The sequence below is a fragment of the Mrakia frigida genome, assembly GCF_051309035.1.
Source record: "Mrakia frigida strain ATCC 22029 unplaced genomic scaffold BDY24scaffold_37, whole genome shotgun sequence".
Lineage (NCBI taxonomy): Eukaryota > Fungi > Basidiomycota > Tremellomycetes > Cystofilobasidiales > Mrakiaceae > Mrakia > Mrakia frigida.
The window spans coordinates 296,268-310,565 of NW_027481244.1; the positions used below are offsets into that span (position 1 = coordinate 296,268).

Genomic DNA, 14,298 nt, shown 5'->3' on the forward strand with positions numbered 1-14,298 from the left:
GCGGGGACCTAAAGTTCAATCGAAGAAGATCGCGTCGACGGCTTGTTTTGGCAGGAAGAAGCTTTCCGTCGCATCGCTGTTTTTCCTACCTGATGGCCTTCTGAAGTACACTAAGGAAACTTTTCATTCCGCTTTCGAGGGGCAAAGCAGCGAATTGGGGCTGAAGTTCGAGCGACCGAAACCCCGCTTGATGAAGGAAGGGAAAAAAACGAGGAAGAAGAAGAGAGCGCTTCAGCCTTTCGACCTTTTTTGACCCGAGAAAGACATCCGATTCAGTGGTTTCGCTGGAGGAATGAATCCCATCTAGCTGTTCCCGAACCGAGAACTGAGGTTGTAGCAGGGAGAGGAAGGATTTGACGAGAGCTTTCCCCACAGACAGGCGAGACCGGAAAGAGAAGGCTGAGAAGGTCGAGCGGGAGTGTCTTCCCTCGCTGGAGATCAGGACGCGGCCAAAACCCGGAAGAGAGGAGGCTGGCAGAAGAAATGAAGTTTTCTTAGGCTCTGGGAAGATGAAGAGATAAGGATTTGGCTCCCGATCAAAGATTAAAAGAAGAAAAAAACAGTCCGTCGGGGAGAGAAAGGGGACTCTCTAAATAGTTGAAGCCCTGGAAAGGACGCCTTGGGAAAATTGGGTGTTTTGGGTTCCGATTTGGGCCCGATTTGGGGGTTTGGGAAGATTTGGGAGTCCGGAAGGGAGAGACATTTGATGACGACTTTTCACTCCCACATCGCCCAAATTGGGTCCCAAAAACCCAGAAAGCGCCCAACCCAGGCTTCCCGCAATTTCCCAAAACACCCAATTCGATGCGGTATACCCAACTTTTGGGTCCCGAAGAAAATTGGGTGCCAAATTGGGTCCCCAAATAGGGAGGAACTGGGCCTCCCGCTCTCCTCCCTCCTCCTCTCCCCTCCTCCTCCTCAAGCTCGCAGAACGAAAGCAAATACGAAAGAGAAAGCTCATCGATACTGCGAAGCTCGTACTGGACCGGATGACGTGAGAGCGAGGAGGTGGGCATGTAGTGCTGCCGAAGGAAAGAGGAGAAAAGGGAGAAAGGTCAGCGACGCGTCGAGGGAAAGCGAACGTCGAGAGGAGGAGGCGCTGAACTTACCATAAGGAGAGCGAAATAGGCGAAGCCGACGAGACCAGAGAGAGCCTGTTGAAAGAGAAGAGAAGGAAGTCAGCCGCTGCGTACGAGACGAGAAAAGACAAGGCGAGAAAGCAGAAGATCGTTGACTCACTTAGACGGACTCCCCTGCATTCGAGCTCGAGGCAGCTGTGACTTTTGAAGCATCAACGAGGCGCTGCAAGTCGAGAAGATAAGGAAATCGAATCGAATCGAGGAAGGTCAGCTGGGCGAGGATGCAGAAGTGGAAGAGGCAAGGAGGAAAGAACGAACCCTTGCGATGTTGACGACTCCCACCTTCTTGCTCGTGACGGTGATCCCGAAGGTGTTGTGCCCGTAGGCTTTGAGACCTGGTTGATCGTATTGGACCCAGAGACTCTCGCAGACTGAAGAGCGATCAAGAGGGAAAGACGGAGGCCTGGTCAGTCGGGAGGGGAAGACGAGCTCGACGACTCGAACTCGAAGCAAAGAGAGAAGACGAACCCTGTTGAACGTCCTCCGGTTCGTTCGCCCAGTGCAAACGATCCTTATCTGACACCGACCTCGTCCTACCAGACTTCGTCGTCGCCGTCTCAGAGCCTTCTCCTCCTCCAGCACTCTCTCCAACGGCACCCTCGGGAACGGCAGCGGTCTCCTTCGACTTCTTCCCCTTCTTCTTCTGGGATTTCCCTGTTGGCTGATCGGCGGGAGGTCGGTGGAGGGAGGGAGTGACCTTCTCGAGGAGGTTCGGAGGAAGGACGAAACCAGCGAGGCCGTTGGAGGTGGTGAGGGTTCCGTGGTTCGCTCCGACGGGTTTGCTGGTGGAGGTTCGTCTTGCGGAGGTGGAGGCGGAGGCGGAGACGGAAGGAGAGAGTCGAGAGGAGGAAGAGGCAGTAGAGGGAGGGCGTTGAGAGGTAGAAGGTGGTCTGTTGGCGTTGGAGGATCGATCGTTGAAGGGCGACGCGTCCCTCTCCTCGTCCGAGTCGTTGGTTTCGGTGGGAAGAACGGTAGTGGCTGAGTCGAAGAAGGAGACCTCTTCCTCCTCGTCGTCATCATCGAGCTGTGAGGGAAGGTAGAGACGGAAAGACGAACCAAAGTCAGCGCGGAAAGCGGAGAAGAGAGGAGGAAGGAGAAACTAACGTTCGTGAGATGCTGCCCCGTCTTCCCTCCATCCCCGTCCGACTCCTCATCATCCGAGGTCTCCTTCACCATCCTCTGCTTCCCCTTCTTCTTCTCAGACATCGCCGGCTGCTTAAGAACCCTCTTCTTCTTCGAAGGAGGAGGAAGCATCTCCCCGTCGGAAGGCTCGTCCTTCACCGTCCTTGGTGGCCTCCTCGCCTCCGCAAAGTGCTTACTGAGGAACAGCTTCTGCTTGTGAAAATTCTCCCCGTAGATCGAGAGAGGGACCAACGACGACATGGCCTTGACTGCGAGATCCATCGTCGCAGAAGGCTGCTTTCCGAACGTCAGGTTTCGATCCAGAAGATCGTCCGAGATCGATTTGGCGTACGACTTGGCTGAAGCGATCTCCTCTGGCGTCGCTGTCGTCTTATCCAAGTGCTGCAACGCCGTTGAACGACTCCTTCCCGAGGTAGACTGAGGTTCCCAAGAAGGGAGGGCTTTCGCTCTGCCGAACTCGTCGACGGGAATGCGCGTCTGGAAGTCCCCGTACTCGTCTCGGTAGAGTTGGATCGTCTCGGGGTCCGGCAAGGGAAAGACATGGTCGAGTTGGGTGGATCTTTTGAGGGTACGTCGATGAGGAGCAGAAGAGCCCGAGGAGGAAGGAAGGGTAGGAACGTGAGGAACTAAAAAGGAAGAGGGAAGGGAAGGAAGTCAGAGCGATGAACTCGAGAGATGGGAGGACCCTGCTCCTTCTTCTCTCTCCCAGGTAACGAGTCTGCAGCTATGCATCCCAGCAACAGCCAACCACCGATATCGAGACCATCGAACCTATAGAGAACTAAACTCACGTTGAACGAGGCTCTCGTAACTCCCGTATCGACCCTCGAACCAGCTGAGCTTCATCTGAGAGCTCGCCGCCTGTCCCGCCATGCTCTGTAGCTGAATGACCAAGGACTGAGAATCCTGGAGCTGTTGGGAGAGCTGTCTGATCTCGGGGTGAACGAAGAAGCCAGGACAGAGGAGGGATGGATCGATTTGAGGAGGAGAGAAGGAAGACGAAGCGTCGTTGTTGGGTTGAGTGGAGGATGTGCGAGAGGAGCTAGAGGCAGCGTAGGAGGTCGTAGGGTTAGGAAAGTTGGTGGAATGGGTTGGGAGTGGATTGAAGTGTCCGTACATCGACATGATTTGAAGCTGTAAACGAAGAAGAAGAGGAGGAGAAGGAGACTGATGGTCGTTACAAAGGAAGAGGCAGAACGAATTCGCTCAAGTCCTTACAGGAGGAGATCTCACAAGCTGTCGACCAACAACCATCCACCCTTCTTCTATAAATTGAGCTCTTCCTCTCGAGATCACACAGGCTATTGCCCTCTCTTCTCCAAACTGCTCTCTCCGACCGAAAAACTGCATCTTGTGGTTTCCCTCACCGACTTCACGCTTCCTTCGTCCTCTCCCTTTCCTCGTTCGTCCTCCTTTCTTCTCTCTCTGCTCCTCCAAGCAGCATCGAACCATAGACAACTTGGTTCCCTGCATAGGGGATTTCGATCTAAATTCTAGCTGACCGTTTTTTTGGGGTCTCTGCGGCTTCGCTAGAGCCTCGTAAATGGCCTTCCTCGCTTTCCCTCCCTCTCACTTCGGAGAGACGGTAGTCCCAGCCATCCCTCCCGACCACTCCTCAGATGACTACGATGTTGTCCAATGGTGCCAGTGTGACGCTTGCTTCCTATCAACCTCTGGAGGAGAATGGAAACGTCCCGATACAAGGTCGAAACACGTCAAGGCCGTTCAGTCGACTCAGGGACGCTTTCGCCTCGTCCATAGCCCTCAGTTTACTGGATACAGATTCAGACGAGGTAAGTTAGACGTTAATGAATCGGCTGGAAAGCCAGCTTGTACATCATGAACAATCTGCTGACACGACTGTCGCGTTCGTCTTGAATCTCAGCCGTCCCTCCACCTCCTCCTCCTCCCCCATCCTCACACCGATCCCACAACTCAGCTCCACATCAGTCAGCTTCTCCCTCCCCCGACCAGAACTACGGAATGGATTTGGATCAACAGCCTCAGCTCATTTCTCAGTCGAGTCCTCCCACTCCCACTCAATCCATCGCCTCCGACTCCGATCGATCCTCTCCAGTCGAAACAGCAGGAGGACCTTCAGCTCGTTCTCCTACCGACGACGAGGACAGCGGAGACCGAGCAGATCATCGATCAAGCTCCAGGGATGTCCAGGAAGACGACAACGAGGATGGAGGAACCGAGCTCGAACGCCTTTCGAAGATGATCGACCGATGCGATGCAGCCTCGGAATCGGATCCAGAGGAGGAGCAGCTCCCTCTCGGAGTCAGGAGGGAAAACATCAGTAGTTCCGATGAGGATAGCGATTCGGATATGGACGAGATGCCTGGTCTAGGTGAGCTGCCGTCTTTTTCTTCGACGCGTCGGTTGCGTCTGCTCAAAAGGAGCAACCCTGCTGACTGACACATCTTTCCTTCTCCAGATCCTCCTCGAAACCACTCCTCCCATAGTCCTCAACCCCTCCAACCTTCTCAACCCTCTCGTCCTCCCTCCAATGGACCTTCGCAGGCTCCGTCTCCCGACGCGTCGTCCTCCCTCCCTCCCTTCGCCGAAAACCAGACTCGTCCCGGACACGCTCCAGATCGAACTCTGCCTCGGGAGCGAGCGTTTCAAGCCGAGATGTACGCCATGGTCAAGACGTTCAACCTCAGTGAGCCCGCGTGGGACGAGATGCGGGAGCTTCTTCGGACGTACCATGGAATCGAGCTTCCGACTCTCGAACTCGCAGAGAAGGACTCGATCAAGCTCTCTGGAATCGAGGTCGACTGGGTGCACGAGTGCCAGAAGGGATGCGTCTCGTACGCAAAGAAGGAGTACCAGGAGTCGGAGACATGTCCTCGATGTGGACGACCTCGCTTTCGACCACCAACAACGATCCATCGCTCGAAGCGGAAGCTCGGATCCAAGACCATCGAGCCGACGAAGCGCCAGCCGTACTCCTCGTTCCCAACCATCCCCATCAAAGGACTCCTCAACGATCTCCTTGCTCACCCGATCCATGGTCCAGCGATGCTCAAGGCGTCGGAAGCGGGACGAACAGCCGCCGTCGAGGACTCTCCCATCGTCTCCGACATCAACGACGCAGCCATGATGAGGAGGCTTCGAGGACCGGATGGATACCTCGCTCCGTACGATGTCGTTTTCAGCACTACCTCGGACGGACTCGACGTCTACTCCACCCAGGAGCAGAGCGGGAAGGAAAACGCTTACTTCGTCGCCGCTCGCGTCTTCCAACTTCCTCCCGAGGAGCGATTCCTCCATCGAAACCTCCATATCTTCTCGATCAGCGGACCCTCGAAGGGGAAGGATCGACCGTCGTACTCGGCTCATGTCATCAACGAGGTCGAGGATCTCGAGAAGGGATGGTGGGCGTGGTCGTACGCCGCTCAGTCGGAAGTCTTCGTCAAGGCAACCTGTCCTCTCCAAACGGCGGATACGGTGGAGCAACAGGACCAATTCTCTTCGACAGGAGCCAAGGGAGCAGCTTCTTGCTTTCTCTGCCCTCAACAGGGCGTCCTCGTCGATAAAACCTACTACTCTCCCCTCTTCACTTTCGACGGCCATTCCCGACCCGACATCTCAACCATCGCCAACAACCTCCCTCGAACCGAGACACGGACGTTCGAGAGCTACGAGCAGTCGCAGGAGGAGCTCGAGGCGGCAGGGAAGAAGTCGCAGAGAGCGAGGAACAAGGTTCAGCGTCGCACGGGGTACACCGATCGGACGAGCTACGACGTCCTTCAAATCTTCCGCCTCGCCTACCCATGGATCATCGGACTGGACGAGATGCACGCGTTCTGGATCGTCTTCTGGGGACTGGAGCTCAGGGTCATGGTCGGGAGGGAGCCGTCGAAGGCTGGAGGTCTCGTCGAGGAGGCAATCCTTCGAATGGACGCGTCGATTATTCGATCGAGACGACTCCACCCCGGACCTCATGGACCTCCTCCTCGAAGCCTCTCAAAGAAGCTCGGAGACTTCAAAGCAGCCGAGAACAAGAGGATGGTCCTCCAGTACCTGATTCCCGCCCTCTACGAGGTCTCGACGTTCCCCACCCACCTCACGACCTACCTCGACCTCACTCGACTCTCCTTCATGACGACAGCTCGGTTCTTCGACATCCACGCCCCTCCCGATCCCAACCAACGTCTCTACGACTTCGACGACGAGACTGGAAGGTTCGTCTTGGCCGTTGCCTCGATGAGGGTTGCGACGGAGGTCGGGTTGGCGAGCAGAGAAATCCTCAACGTCAACAGGGACCCGGTCTTCGCACCTCTCTGCATCCCGACGATCGCGAGGATGCTCCACCTCTCGGAGGTGATCTCGGAGTGGGGAGATCTGACGTCGACGGCGCAGTGGCAGCTGGAGGGAACGGGAGGAGACGTCAGGGAGCGCGTTCGCTCGAGACTCCATCCCGTCAAGAACATGCAAACCATCACCGTCAAACTCGCCGTCGTACATCGAGTCGCTCTTCGATACGACTTCCCGGATCGGATCCGAAACCCAACTCGGCCCCTCGACGAAGCATCTCACCCCTCCATCCCCAACACGGCGCTCCTCTCTCGCACGTCGAAGAAGAGCAGGAAGGTCCCGACGGAGGAGGATCGAGCGTTGCTGGAGCTTTGGGCGGAGCAGGAGGGATTGGAGGATATTGGTCAGGTCGAGCTGTGGCAGAGATGCAGGCTGGCGAACGGGGAGGTTGTTGCGTCGTCGTTGTGGGAGAAGGGACGTTGCTTGGGACGAGCTGGAGAGAGAGTTGAGGTGGAAGTTGGATCGCACGAAGCCGTCGAGGAGGAGAAGGATGCGAAGAGTTCGAGCTCTCGGTTCTGCAAGGTATGTACCTCTCTCTGCTTCGATCGAGACTTCAAAGACAATCTGACCTCTCTTTCCTCTCTCTCTTTCTCTCCCCAGATCTCCATGCCGGATCGGACACGACGCGTCGCCGAAGTCGTCAAATACGCTCAAGTCTGGGTTCCCAATCAAACCTATCCTCGTCTCCTCGCGATCGTCAACGTTCTTCCTGCTTCCGTCGACTTCAGCAACACGTTCGAGTGGATCCCGGACTCGGACGAGCGAATGAGAGCCGTTGTTGGGGTTGAAGAATTGAGACTGCTTGTTGGGTTGACGGAGGGGGTTGTGAGGGAGGATTGTGTGTCAGGAAGACCTGCTGGGGAGAGGTTTTGGTGGGTGACGGGGGAGGGAGTTCCTCAAGCGACTCCTCGAGTGCGAGTACACTTGGAGCCGATTAAATCGGCGGGCACTTTGAGATCGGCGAGCCGATTTTGAGCAAATTTGAGAGGATCGGCAACCGGCAGATTTTTCGGCGCCGATTCTGCCAATTTTGCCGATATACCGGCGATTTTGCCGATTTTTCGGCGAAGTCGGCGGTGAGGGAAAAGAAGGAGAAGACGGACGCGGTAAGACGCGTCGCTATTCTCGAAGGGAGGAGAGAAAGTGAACAAGAGCAGAATTTAAAACATCTTGATATAAATAACAAAGAAAGAGTGCGAAACGAAACAGCACCCTGAAAGAGAAAAGGGACTTTAAGCTTCTCCACTCGAAACGAGATCAACCACCAAAGGGGTCCTTCCTCTCCTGAGAACAGAGGCGAGAAGACCATCAGGAACAAGCCCAGCGTTGGACCAGCGGCCGAGGGTACAGGCGGCGGCGGCGGTCGAGTTGTTGAGGCGATGGCGGCGCTTAGACATGAGGTGGGAGGAGACGGAGAAGGCCTGTTCAACGTCGACTCCCGTAGCTATCGAAATCAACCGCAAATAGATCAGCCAGTGCACAAGTAAGAAGTCGCCGGATTAGAAGAAGGAGACTCACCTGGAACAGAAGAGAAATCCAACGCCATAGCGGTGAATCCGTCTCGATCCCTCCCTTCGCGTCGCTCGGTTCCCCAGTATCCGACAGGACAGAGCTCGTCGACAAGCTCAAACTCGGCGACTTCCGTCGGTCCTAAAGAAGAGTGAGAGAGACGAGTCAGTAAGAAGAAAGGCGGGAGCCTCAGCAGGGGGGGGGGAGGAAAGCACTCACGGTCCAACCAAAGCGAGAACTTGTCTTGCGGCTTTGGGTCGTTGGATCGAGCAGCTGCTCGAGCTCGTTCAAGTCGCTAAGAATGAGAGACAGGTGAGCATCTGAGGCTTAGTGGAGGGAGAGGAGAGAGAGGGACGTACGGAACCAGATCCCAAAATCGAGCTAATCGAGGAGCCAGACGAGGTGGGAGCGAGAGGAGCGCCTCCGCCGTCCTTCTTGTAGTGCTTGACCCAAAACTGTCGAGCGATCTTGATGGTCTGTTGAATGAAGTCGTCGGTGTAGCCTGAACGGCGAAATGACGGAGAAAAAAACGAGTCAGCTCTGCCACCAGCGTCGACGCGTCGACGAGCCCCCAACCGGTTCGACCTTTCCATTCTCGAAGCAGAACCCAACAACGAAGCTTGGACTCACCCATAGCTTTGAAGTACTGTCGACCGAGAGAGGGATGAACAACTGTGAGAAGAGAGAAGAACGGTCAGCTTTGAAGAGGGCGAGAGTAAGAGAGAAAGCGAGAGAGGGAAGAAGAGCGAAAGGACGAACGAATAGCCACTCGATAGACGTCGCTCTCATGGAACTTCTTCTGGTACTTATCAATCAAGGTCAAGGCTCGCCGGCAAGCATCCTTCTTGAAGTCCTCAGCGTCCTCACGAGCGACGAGCTGGTGGTAAGCTTCCTCCAGCTGGTCAAAGATTTTGATGACGTGAGTGATGAGAGGGACTCCCTTTCGAGAGAGAGCCTTGGTGGCGAGCTGGAGAGGCTGTAGAACAGATGAGAAGGGGTTCAGCAGGGGCTCGGAAGGTCGGGAGGAGAGAGCAGGAATCAAACGAACCCTCAGAAGAGCAAGTAGAGACTGGAGGATCTTCTCGTCTTGATCAGTGAGAGCGACTCCCGGAGGGAAATGCTTCTTGTGTTGTTCGTGCCTCTGGAAGGATTTGCTGAGCGGAAGGAAAAGTGATCGGTGAAGGGGAAACAGTCAGGGGAGGTTTTCGATGTTGTCGACGTGAAAAAGAGAGTGTAAAACGGACTCACACGCCTTTCCAGAGCCGGAGAGTGGCTTCCAACATGTCGCACGTTGAGTTCCAGCGAGTAATGACGTCGAGTGGGATTCGGAAGGGACCAACAAGTCCCCTCAGCTTAGCAAGATGCTCGAACAGAGCTTGACCACCGGTAGAGTAGTGTACTCGGATGGCGAGATGAGCAACCTGGAAGAGGAAAATATAAACGAGGTCAGCGGGGAAAGACGCGTCGAGCAAAGCGAAGGAAAGAGATCGAGCTCAAACTCACCTTCCAAACTAAGCTCCCGACATGCTCGTCGGAAATGGTAGGTTCAGCTGATAGGTTCCCATCTTGAAGAGCTCGCAAGGCGATGAGCTCGTCTCCTCCAACGGCGTTGTCGTCTCCGTCCACGGCTCGAGATCCGGCGTCGAAAGCCTCGTCGGCGGCGGCGGTTGAACTACGACGAAGGACGTCGAGGTCCTTGGGGAAAGACGGCTTCGCTTCGACATCATCCTCGTTCCCAGAGTCGTCTTCAGCATAGTCGGCCTGAGAGGGGTAAGAGGAAAGGGAATCGTCAGCAAGCTCTTGGACTCGCCGAGCACAGGAACGACTTCAACTCACAAGCTCGTCGACAATCTGAGCAGCAGCAGCGATCTCCTCAATGGTCAACTTCTTCTTCTTGAAGACGAGAAGAATGATCTGCATATAGTAGAAGCTCAGAGTCAGCTGAGCTCCTAAAGAAGGAAGGAGAGCAGGAAAAGAAACTCACCTGAGCAACAAGGTTGAGAACGTGAGCTCCGCATCTTGACTGACTGTTCTCTCCCTGGAAGAGAGGTGTATCCGAGTCGTATCCGAGTAGTCGAATCATGACATCGTTCGAGGCGGCGTTATCGGCGACGATGGAGAAGAGCTGAAGGGGAAGAACGGACTCAGCGAGGCGACGCGTCGGATTGATCGCGTGCAAAATGTACTCACCTGAGCTTGAAATTCGTACCTCTTGACGATCTCGAGGATGAGTTTCGACATGTTCTTCCCGGTGTGGCTGTAGGGGAAGCTGAGAAGGAGGAAGCGAAGGGGAAGAGGACAAGGTCAGAGACGAGAAAGCGGCGGAAGGGAGACGACGAGCGGACGAACTCGAAGTACTCCAAAACCAGACTCTCCATCTTGGTCTCTCCATCAGATTCCGACGCCCAGTAGATGACGATCCCCAGCATGTCTCCCATCCCTCCAGGCATGGAGGAAAGATCGACTCCGAGGTGTTTTGCGACGGGAGCAGACTGGAGACGAAAGAGAGAAAGCGGGTGGTCAGACGCGTCTCGCATCGGAACAAAAACGAGGGGAGCGAGACCAAAGGAAAATGCAGGACGTACAGAGAGCATTCGAATGATCTCGGGTCGCATCAGATCCGTGAGAATCTTGATATCCTCCGGGATCGTCGTTCGAGAAGGGAACCTCTTGAGGTGAGTCTGGGTGAAGAGTTTCCGAAACTGCCGACACCAATACCGCGTAGAAGTTTGGTCAGCATTGTGTCGTGAGAGCGAGGAGGAAGGGATGTGGGACCGAAGAGAAAAGGCGAAGGCGGAAGGGAAGTTGAAGTTGTCGACGCGACGAGAGAGAGAAGAGAGAGACTGTTGAGCGTACCTGAGTCCACTCCACTATGTTGAAAGGAGCTGCATTTTGAGCGCACATCAGTGCTATCGTCTGTCGAACCTCCAGGACGTTGGGAGAATCCCCGGTCCCTTGGACTCCAACGTCGGCGAGTTTCGTTTGCTGGTGGGACTTGAGACAGGTCTGCCGATGAGTTTTGATGCAGGTAGTGGATGTTGACTGGATGGGACGAGTGATGGCCTGTCTACAGCTGTTTAAGATTGCGAGAAGATAGTCAGAGATGAACTGGTCAGAAAGAGAAGGGAACGCGTGCGGGATCGGACTGCAGGAGAACGACGAACCATCGGCACTTGAAGGAGTGCTTCCAACCTGGGGCTTTCGCAGAGTTGACCCAGCTGTACATGGGAGTTTCGAAATACTGATACCACTCAGACTGCGACGACGCGATAATGGCGAGTTGACGAGCTGTGGAAACGAGAAGGACGGACGCGTCGTCAGATGAGATCCGCTCTTTCCGCTCCAGTTCAGCTTGAGAACTCTGAACTCACCATGAAGAGCCTTGATATCAACATCGTCCTTCGGAGTAGCACGGCTGTGAACTCGGCGCTCGTGGGGTGGCGCTAACCTGACGTTATCCTCCTCGTCGGGAGCGTTGGCTCGATCAGATCTGAGGAAGAGGAAGAACGAAGACGGAATGGGGAGTTAGAACTTGTCCAAGCGTGAGAGATATAGCACAAATATATAGGCTAGTAAAGGGCGGACGGGAAGAGCTTGAAGCGAGAGGAACGACGAGAGGAGAGGTGACGAGGCAAGGAGAAGAGGAAGGAAGGGCCGAGCTCACCTCTTCCTCTTGTTCTTGGACTTCTTCTTCTCCCTCTCCTTCTCCTTCGGGGACTTGGGTTTGGGAACCGATCTGGCCTTCTTCTTCTTGGGTGGAGGGGTAGATCCTTCGTCGCTGTCCCTGATCGGTGTGAGAAAGAGAGGAATGGAGTCAGTCAAAGGTGAGGGAACGAAAGCTCGAGGTCACAAAGGGAATCGAAGCTCACTCAACAACCTTCTGGCCAGGCTTCAGAAGGGGTGGGACATGAGTATCGTCGTCGTCGTCGTCTTCCGATCTGGTCGAATCGAAATAATGAACTCATCAGTATAGTTTCGAAGGAGTAGGGGAGAAGAAGAGAACGAACCCTTCGCTCTCATCCGACGAGCTGGCCTTCGAGCTCTTCGACCCGATAGAACACCTACAAAAGGACATAAAAAAGTTAGCTTGAGTTCTCCTCCACTCAGCTACGAGATAGTACTCACGTTCGAGCTCGACCTCGACCAAACTGATCAGACAAGAGCTGATCTAGAGCAGGAACAGCGCCAGCGGCGGTGACCTCCATGGGCTGATACTCCCAACCGTGTTTCTTCGAGGAGGAGGAGGATGAAGGCATGATGGGATGGTAGAGATGGTGGATGGTTGGAAGAGAAGTGCATCTTTTGAAGAGTGCAGCTTTTATAGCTGGGGTTTGTGGGGAGGAAATTTGATCGCTCGTCGAGGTGAAGGGCTAGATGTTGAGCGAGACGTTTGACTCAGTGAGCCGCAGGTTCCACCAGTCAACAGCTTAGGCCTCGACCTGTTCAAGAGGTCTAGGCCTACTGCGAAGGGGGCGAGCCCCAGGATGTGATGGGTAAAGAGATTCCGAGCTGGCGGTTGGAGGAGAAGGAGGTGAGAGATCGAGTGAGCTCGAAACAAAAATCAGGCGGGGGAGCTCGCCTAGGCCCTCCTCCCCTCCTTTCCCCCAACGTCTACTACGCCTTGGAGATGGATCGATGAGTCTCTACTCATTCACACCTTTCACATCCTCCGTAGCCACGGTGAAGCTCACCCGAAAAGAAATCTGCTCAAAGGCCTGGGTCTTCATCGGTTGAGCTCGAGTTTTCAGCCTGCCCTCGTCCTCCTTCCCCTCCTTCCCTTCCCTCCTCATTCTCCCTCCTCACTCCCCCTCAGATTTTCCCATCTCCCAGCCGAGTCGCCATGGATGCTCTCTCCATCCCCCAGACTCCCAAGCGACCTCGATCTCCATCGCCCTTCGAAATTCCTTCCTCCAGTGGACCCACGCCGTCCTCGCCTTCCGTCCCTCAACAAAAGCATCGAAAGCTCCTCCTCGCTCCCCTTCAGAAGCTTCCCCCCCTCCCTCCCGCCGACAGCTCACCCGCAGCAGTATCTACTCAAGGAGGACTTTCGTCCGAGGTCGATATCAGTGCCGAGGCCATCGCTGAGGAGCCATCTTCCGAGGAAGGATCCGACGACGAGGACATCGAGTCCGACGGTTGGGCAGAGATTCTTCAGCTCATCGCTACTCACCCAACCACTCAAGAGGAAGAAATCGATATGATCGATTCAGCTCATAGTATCGGTCGCTTCGCTGCTACTGTGAGTTCGTTTCTCAACCAATCTTTACTTCCTCCCCTCGAGCTCTCCCTCCCTCTTCTCTTTCTGTTTTTCTCTGCTCTACCCCTTCGCCCGCTCAGCTTGAGCTTCCGTGAAACCTTTCCTGACAACACTGTCTTCCCTACTTGTTCCACTCTTTCTCTCAGTTCAACAAGGCCGACGTCAAACTCGCTTGCGAGCTGCTCGACGGGGAGGTCGCCGTCGATGTTGATCGAAAGATCTTCCGAGAGCGGGTCATTGCCACTCTGTCTCATCAGATCTGGGAGTTCGGAGGAGATGAGAGGTGTGGTCGGGAGGTTCAAACTTACGTGAGGGTGAGTTGTTACTCGAGTGAAAGCCTTTCGAACAACGGAGACAACCTGAGCTGACCTCTGTTCGTCTCTTTCCTTTTTCATCCACTTCTCGCAGGATTCCTGGGTCTACAGGGCTTGTGAAGAGTTCTGGTAAACGTTTTGAGGGGGTCACCGCTCCCACCTCTCGCATAGGATCGCTTTCAACTCCCTGTCGTCGCGTCCCGTTTTACTTTTGGCTTTGGATGTTATGTGCCTCTCTCAATGCAATGTCTCGCAACCAAATGTGTTCATCTTAAGCTTGGGCTCTGCTTTGAAAGCCTGAACCTGTCGGAAGAATGGCGACGGAAGAAGGAGCTCGGACTCGACGCGTCTTAAAAAAAGTGCTTCCTTCGGGATTCGAACAGTTCCGTGCCTCTTCCTCTCAAACTTCCCAAGAAGTGGTTCAGAGCCAAAACAAGAAAAATATACGAGTCATCTCAGCAGGTGGCTCTCGTAGGAGGGGGGGATAGCTAGGCGAGAGAGGTCAAGGAGCCGAGTGCCGACTATCGGCGCGTCGACTCGTCTCAATCGGCACTCGGCTCAAAATCGGCTCGCCGATTTGCAGGTTTTGCCGGTAAGAAATCGCCGATAA

The 14,298-nt window shown here is 54.9% G+C and overlaps 4 protein-coding genes across 4 annotated transcripts; 2 read left to right on the top strand and 2 right to left on the bottom strand.

Moving 5' to 3' along the window:
- Positions 1 to 942: 942 nt before the first annotated feature.
- BDY24DRAFT_436670 (uncharacterized protein) lies at positions 943 to 3,457 on the bottom strand. Its single transcript, XM_076644234.1, has 6 exons — positions 3,074 to 3,457; positions 2,244 to 2,908; positions 1,608 to 2,163; positions 1,398 to 1,510; positions 1,240 to 1,302; positions 943 to 1,154 (listed from the first exon to the last, which is right to left on the bottom strand). The coding sequence occupies exons 1-5, from the start codon at positions 3,405 to 3,407 to the stop codon at positions 1,240 to 1,242; spliced, it is 1,731 nt and encodes a 576-aa protein (XP_076493248.1). The 5' UTR covers positions 3,408 to 3,457; the 3' UTR covers positions 943 to 1,154.
- Positions 3,458 to 6,686: 3,229 nt separating this feature from the next.
- BDY24DRAFT_401344 (uncharacterized protein) lies at positions 6,687 to 7,745 on the top strand. Its single transcript, XM_076642082.1, has 2 exons — positions 6,687 to 7,130; positions 7,209 to 7,745. The coding sequence occupies exons 1-2, from the start codon at positions 6,723 to 6,725 to the stop codon at positions 7,581 to 7,583; spliced, it is 783 nt and encodes a 260-aa protein (XP_076493249.1). The 5' UTR covers positions 6,687 to 6,722; the 3' UTR covers positions 7,584 to 7,745.
- Positions 7,746 to 7,840: 95 nt separating this feature from the next.
- On the bottom strand, positions 7,841 to 9,069 carry BDY24DRAFT_344508 (uncharacterized protein; the record flags this gene model as incomplete). The annotated part of the gene is made up of 4 exons (XM_076637556.1): positions 7,841 to 8,052; positions 8,127 to 8,246; positions 8,428 to 8,657; positions 8,873 to 9,069. Coding segments are annotated over 4 exons (759 nt in total), but the record flags the coding sequence as incomplete, so codon positions are not given.
- A 3,888-nt stretch (positions 9,070 to 12,957) lies between these two features.
- Positions 12,958 to 13,821, top strand: BDY24DRAFT_372225 (uncharacterized protein; the record flags this gene model as incomplete). Its single annotated transcript, XM_076638185.1, has 3 exons — positions 12,958 to 13,356; positions 13,521 to 13,688; positions 13,783 to 13,821. 3 exons carry the CDS (start codon positions 12,958 to 12,960, stop codon positions 13,819 to 13,821), a joined length of 606 nt encoding a protein of 201 aa, XP_076493251.1.
- Positions 13,822 to 14,298: the final 477 nt, after the last annotated feature.

What these genes read in the sequence shown, in the direction of transcription:
- BDY24DRAFT_401344 (XM_076642082.1), top strand. Translation starts at nt 6,723, where the DNA reads ATGCAAACCATCACCGTCAAACTCGCCGTCGTACATCGAGTCGCTCTT. An exon ending in CGAGCTCTCGGTTCTGCAAG is followed by an intron (nt 7,131 to 7,208) that starts GTATGTACCTCT and finishes TTCTCTCCCCAG; the next exon opens with ATCTCCATGCCGGATCGGAC.
- BDY24DRAFT_436670 (XM_076644234.1), bottom strand. Translation starts at nt 3,407, where the DNA reads ATGTCGATGTACGGACACTTCAATCCACTCCCAACCCATTCCACCAAC. An exon ending in CGGGGCAGCATCTCACGAAC is followed by an intron (nt 2,164 to 2,243) that starts GTTAGTTTCTCC and finishes CTTCCCTCACAG; the next exon opens with CTCGATGATGACGACGAGGA. An exon ending in GAGTCGTCAACATCGCAAGG is followed by an intron (nt 1,303 to 1,397) that starts GTTCGTTCTTTC and finishes CTCGACTTGCAG; the next exon opens with CGCCTCGTTGATGCTTCAAA.